This window comes from Sipha flava, unplaced genomic scaffold (assembly GCF_003268045.1).
Source record: "Sipha flava isolate LNK unplaced genomic scaffold, YSA_version1 319_pilon_pilon, whole genome shotgun sequence".
NCBI lineage: Eukaryota > Metazoa > Arthropoda > Insecta > Hemiptera > Aphididae > Sipha > Sipha flava.
Window position 1 is genome coordinate 156,806 of NW_020273001.1, and position 7,065 is coordinate 163,870.

The following is a 7,065-nucleotide window of genomic DNA, read 5'->3' on the forward strand; positions in this document are numbered from 1 at the left end:
TATCTATTTTCAATATGTTAATTTAAAATTTTATATTTTATACAATTTAAATATTATTATTCTCTATAAATATAAGAGATAAAATTAACGTCAACATATACTTCTTTTTAAAGGAAACCCTGATTTTATTTTATTTTTAACTTTATAAGGAATACCTTTTTGAAAATATTGATACTCTTAATTTACCTATTTATACACTCTTTTTAGCTAATAATCGTTTATTAGCAATTATCAGTATAATAGTTACTACGAATGTAGATATCAAATCAAATGAGGCGATTAAATAATGATTCCATATATTTAAACATATTGGGTGATATTTATTTAATATTATTATATTATTTTACCTGAAATCTACTAGTAGATGATAAAAAAAAGACTATTTATTTTAAAGAATTGCAGTTGAGTATCTACTTGAAATTCTACAAATAGTTCATGAATCAATTTTCATACGATCTATAGGTTAAAAAATATCAAAATGTAACCTTCAATGGGTAAAAAAAAAAAAAACATGATAATTTATCCATTGCGAATTAAAATACTAGACATAAAGACTCACCTAACCTCTTTCTCTGCAATCACTGTTTCTAATTCCAATTCTACGTGTCGACAATTATCACGATTTTCATTCTCAAAAAATATACGGATTCTCCGTAATATGTACAAGGGAACGATCGAGCCACATTTTTAATTTTTGTAAATCGAATTGCAATAAATATTGTTGAAAATTCAAAAAAAAATACAGAATTTTAAACTTAAATATTTAATTAACTAAATACAATTTTTAAAATGTGCTTCAATCGATCCCTCGTACATGTTGTGGAAAAAAGGAATGTATTTTTCAGAATGCAAATCGAGATAATCATTGCGACGTATTGTTTGAATTAGAATCGTATGTTAGAGTGTAAAATAAACATTTTTTCACGATCACAATATTACGTTCTAACTAGTGATATTGATATCAAGATACCCGGGTTTTACGGGTATTACCCGTTATAGATTAGGTAACTATGAATATTTTACACGTCATCAATAATATCACAATTTTCTTTTTTTTTTTTGGCCCTGTGGGTGGGTTTGAACCCCTCCTCCACCCGTATGTTAACCACTGATTGTGATTACTTATTATTATCTGCATATCTTTTTTTTTTTTTTTCGTTTTAACCGACGACGCCGCGGGATTTGCTTTCGCATTGCTTCCGCGGCGCAAATTATCTGCATATCTATACACATAAAAGATAACGAATAAGGCCATTATATCCGTTAACTGCAAGATTTAAATATAGGCTTTATAATAGCTTTTAACATGTTATTCGACATTATACTTGAATAAACTAATAATTAGTGATATTATATTTCAATAATTATTATTGATCATTAATAAACTCACATAAAATACTAAAGATTTTATTTTTAAAACGTAATTTTGTTAATTTTTAAGAGGAAATATTTTAATATTTTTTATTCGAATAATTGTGTAATTTATAATTTAAAACTGATTACCTCTTAGCCATTAAGACTTAGTTAAACCGTTTACGTACATATATCAAAAACCATCGGGTACCCGAAAATTTTGGGTAATGGGTACTAACTACCCGAAAACGTTGACTACCCATAAAATTGAGTATTACCCGAATAAACGGGTAGCCGGTTATTACCCACATCAAATCAAGAGCACTAGTTCTGACATTTGCGTGCGAGAGCCCTCCGTACCGTTACCGCGTCGTGTCAAGATAATGAACCTATACAGTGTAATATAATTAGATACGTTATTTCGTGGTATCCTATAATAATGTTAGCAAATAGTTATATTTCTGTGCCCTGATAATAATTTTGTATACCTGGGTGGTTGTAAACTCCACCGGAATATCGGATAAAAAGATAAAAAGGCAATAAAAGATCTAAGGTAAACTCCGCTAGTTTTTTTTTTCTTACTTGTAATAGGTATATGTAATATATGAACTACGACAGTATTTTTTGTATTTTGCTTGTGAATCCTTTCATAGTTATCAAAGAAATTAATTTTATAAAATTCAACCGAATGTTCATATTTTAGTGAAGTTCTTACTGAATTTCAAACCCATACTTACATAAAACTAAATGACATATCTCAAATAACGATTATTTATCATGATTTTTTTTACTATGATTTAAATATATAATATGAACGATACGATTGTATATTATATTATAATTTTTTTTTAATAATATATAGTATTAAATTTATACTACTATTTGATTTTCTTCGCTGGCGGAGTTTACATGTACCCAATTTTACTTGTTTTTGTTCTGTGGCGAAGTTTACAATAAAAAAAAGGTACTTGAGGCTGAGTTTACATACGCCCAATATTATAGACCTATTACCCGAGGTTTTTTAGATTATAATCGATAAACCTTGTCTATTACCTATATGGGATGTTATTATATTTTATGATCGTTCTGTATTTCAAATTTGAATTTATTACTCAGTCATTATTCAGCTTTGTTTCTGTAAAGACTATTTAATTATTGTAATTAAAAAAATGAATTCCAAATATAAAATGAAATCTAAAATTCCTTTATCGAAAAGAAAAAAACACAAAGGTTTCATAAAAGGAATAAGAGACCACCATGAATCAAAATAATATAAATAATAGTACGAATTACATTGCACTGCAAACTATTTGCTGCTTTTTTTTTTTTTTATTAATTTCTGTTGTACATCAAAACATGGGTACCTAATTTTCGATAACTACAATTCAACAAATATGGTATACTGCGATAATGATTACAATGAACGACTACCTGGATGATGGTGCGGAAAGAAGTGGTACCCGCATTAACTTCATACATACACTAATAATCATTTACAACTAACACATAGACCTCGGGTGGCGACTATGTGATTAGAAATGATCTAAATGTTGGTTCTTAAATAAATGCTATAGCGAGGCCCCTTGTTTCAGTGAATTATAATTCTCTTCTTTCTTTTTCTTCTGGCTTTATGACTCAAAGAGTCTTCGCCGCCACCGTCAAAGTCTTCCATCTTTTCCTATTCTGGATAATATCTTTCCAATCTTTTACGTCTAGTGTTCTTAAATCCTGAATTACCCCGTCGAACCATCGCTTCCTTGGTCTATCTTTTGGTCTTTTCCCCCTTGGTTAGTATTCTATGGTTGCCCTCACATCCTTTTCTTCATCTCTTCGCATAACGTGTCTGAACAATTGCAATCGTTGGGTCTTTATGTAGTTAGTTATATTCGTGTTTTGTATAATTTATCGAATTTCGACGTTTGTCCTTCTTCACCAGCACTCCAATTCGTCATCATATAATGCACCACAAATCCTTCTCAATACCTAACCTAACCTCGCAGCTATACGTCATCGTCGATCTAACAACAGCCATATACAATCTTAATTTCGTCCTTCTCGAGAATAATTTGGATTTGAAAAACTTAAAGCATAATAAGCCTTTTCCGCTTTCTGCATGCGATTTATTATTTCTACACCCCAGTCGTTATTACTCTTGATACAAGGCATTTAAAGTGGTCCACTTTTTCAAAAACTACTGTGTCTTTCCACTGCAAATATTTCATGGTCGTTTCCCAATAATTCCATTTCTTTGGTTTTTTTTTTCATTTACTTTTAAAGCCGCTGTCAATTTATATGGCAGCATTATCCAATATAGTTTTTTTGCTGTTAAAAATTAGATTTAAATCATCCACAAATCCTAACACATCCAACTTCGATGCACCGACCTCTGTCCATATCCACTATATTGTACACTTTTTATTACCTTTTCTAGCACTATATCGAATAGCAAGCGAGAAAATGCATCCCTATGTTTAAAATTTGTAATTACTTGAAACTCTTCAGATGTGGTCTGATCTAACCTTACCTGGTACTTCGTACCTTCCATACACATTTTTGTTAATGCTATTAGTTTTGCTGGGAATCTAAATTCAGCCATTATATTATACAAGCTTTACCGGTGTATGCTGTCGTAAGATTTTTTTTAAAATTGACAAATACTTGCCATATATTTTATCGAAATTCATATTTCTATTCTATAACTTGTCCGATTACTGAGAGCTGGTCAATCGTTGATTTATCTTTCCGAAATCTATATTGATAATCTCTGATGCACTCCTATAGGTTTCAATCGCTTTAGTAAAATTCTTGCCAACACTTTGTACATTGAATTTAATAGGGCGATTTTCCCCTAATTGTTACACTCTAATTTGTGTCCTTTCTTGTGTAATAGGATAATAATAGCTGTGTTCTAATCCTCTAGAAGTCTTTCTTCCTTCTATATAGTCAAGCACAGTTCGTGAATATTTTTATGCAATGCCTCACCTCCATATTTGAGTAGTTTTAAATCAAATTATAATCCAACGTAAGTATTTCAAAATTTGAGCAAAGGGACAATAATAATTATTTAACATAGAGTAAAATAAATACATCGCCTGTACTTGTATGAATATTAAATGTACCATGGACCTACGAACGAATACGCATTGTTTTCATTCCCCTACATTATCATTTTGGAAACGATTTCTAAAACGCTTTGACTTCATAACATTTTTCCAAAATTAACTGTTCGGCTATTTTCAGTCATTTCCGTTTCGATGACCTCTGGACTTCTATAACAGTAGTATTAAAATTAAAACATGAAATATTAATTTACCCATTTTGTATTAAAAATATAATTATTACCTTGGTGGAATATTCACGAACAACGAACAAGTCACCGTATCATTGTTATCTGAAAATAAAGATAAAACTCAAGTATTCATGAGTTTCTAGTAATTTATAATATACATTTTTAAATATGTTTACGTATTTATTAATTTGAAAACAACGTCTAAATGTTAAGAATATCGTTAGGTTAATAATGTCCACTGGCTGCCTATGAGTTAATACTAGTCATACAATTAAAAAGAAAAATTTAAATATAAAAATACTGTCTTGAATAGGCTGTGATGTAGTCTGAAAGTATAAACTTATTTGTTTGCAATGACGTATAACTATAGACTATCGTACTATACCTATTTAATTATTTTACTTACTAGTAAAATCTACACTTAATATCTTAAAGATCAACTTTCCAACTTTTTTTGGTCGAACCGAAGAAATGGAACTTTCAAAGTTTTGTTGTTATACTCTTTGTTTTGCTTTAGAATAAGATACTATATGTGTTTATTAATATATAACCACAGCCATGTAGGGTTAATCTTAATTATATTCGGTTAAAGTCCCAACGCCCAAAATCGGATGTTAATTAATAATTATAATTATCCAAGGCATTTGGCTAATATTAGTTCTACTTAGTTAATGTTAATATTAACTAAAGTTTAGACATTACACACAGGTAACATTGATTCAATATATAAACATTTTGTATAACTATCATATGATACTACAAATCTTCGAAAACAGTAGATTTGCGATAAAAGTTATCGTTAAAGAAACGTAATTACATATTTTTAAATGTTTAACAATATTGAAGAATAAGTTAAATTGAATGTTCAAAAAATTCAAGACATTGAAAACCAGATAATTAAGTTTTGAAATATTAGGATGAAACTATTTTTTTTTTTTTTTAATTTCAAAAATGATTACATGTTCTAAAAGTAATTAATAAGTTTTGATATTGATGAAAGAAATAAAAATAAAATGCCTTATGTAATGAATAAAAATTAACAAACATAAAGAGCCTATAGACAATGCAAGTAAAAATTATTCAAGTTAAATCTATATTGAACTAGTAATAACCAGATATAATTTATTTTTATCATACTTCGTTAAAATTCTTATTTATTTCTTCATTGTTGTTGATTTCTTATTATTTCATAAGACGAATAAAAATGTTTTAAAATAATATTATACTAACGATGGCTATTAAATATTAACTATGATAAAAGTACTAGTATTATTAAATACAAATTTACTCTTTTTTTTTGTGGTGAAAGAAAGAAAAAAGGTTTTAAAACGATAAATGTAAAAAGTTGATAACAATTCTCCTTATTTTGTTTTATAGAATTTAGTTCATCTAATATAATATAATAATGGGCTATTATTATTATTATTTTTTAATTTTATAGTGACAGTTATTATGTACATAAAAACTATTTAGACTCATATATAATCGTTAAAATGTTGTGAAAAGCGGAATTTATTTGTACTAATGAGTTTATACAATATTTCAATCTAATCTGTGACATATCAATAAAAAGCACAAATTGCAAAAATTGGTTTATTTTTTTTTATCATTGGTCTAAAAAATTAATAAATAAAATTGTGATGCATTATAATTGTTTTGATTCGTATAACATGTGTTTTTTTTCATCTGAATTTAAATACAAACGAGTAATTTTTTAAATAATTTAGTCCTTATACAAAGAAATTAATATAGTATCACAGACGTTTTGAGAAAATTGTTAGCTTTCAATCGCACCAAAACGATTTACATAAACTAGACAGACGGATAAGCGATTAATATTGTATGTAGTTTGAAAGTTGCGAGTAAACTAAAATTTTTAGTAGATATAGTATTCAGCATCAAAAGCTTTGTAAGTATTAATTTATTTAAAATACCTGATAACTGAAATGATACTAATGAATATTTTTTCTGACTTAATGTACACCGTCAGTTTAATAAGCATAAAAAGAGAATGCGATAAAATTTTGGATACTATTTTTAAAAAACAGTTTCAAACAAATTCAAACGTATCATAATTATTATAATTATTGTTACTGTTATTATTTTTGCCAATCACATAAATATATCAAGATAACATTTTTATAGTGTAATACACATTTAAAATCAGTGAAACTCATTTTTCAAAAGTCACCGTAGTACCTTTAAAAAATAAAGTCGATGTAACATGACCCAACATTTTGCATGCTATACATGCGTAGTACGATATGTTTGGAATAATTTTAGTTGTTCAAACAAGTATACGTAGAAATTATATATTATAAATGATGGATACGTAATCAAAATAATACTTCAAAAATAATAGTTAATTATAATTAATGGTACTGAAAATATAACAATAATTTATAACATTTCGGCCTAAGCTC

At 27.7% G+C, this 7,065-nt stretch overlaps 1 protein-coding gene across 1 annotated transcript in view; it reads right to left on the minus strand.

Annotated features, from left to right (window-relative positions):
* Positions 1–4,423: 4,423 nt before the first annotated feature.
* Positions 4,424–7,065, minus strand: part of LOC112686624 (G-protein coupled receptor GRL101-like) — an 87,029-nt gene continuing 84,387 nt past the window's right edge. Inside the window, exons 26-27 of the mRNA XM_025558998.1 lie at positions 4,696–4,744; positions 4,424–4,622 (exon numbers count right to left, since the gene is read on the minus strand). Coding sequence (XP_025414783.1) covers positions 4,553–4,622; positions 4,696–4,744 — 119 coding nt within the window. The 3' untranslated portion in view covers positions 4,424–4,552. The remainder of the gene's footprint in view (positions 4,623–4,695; positions 4,745–7,065) is intronic.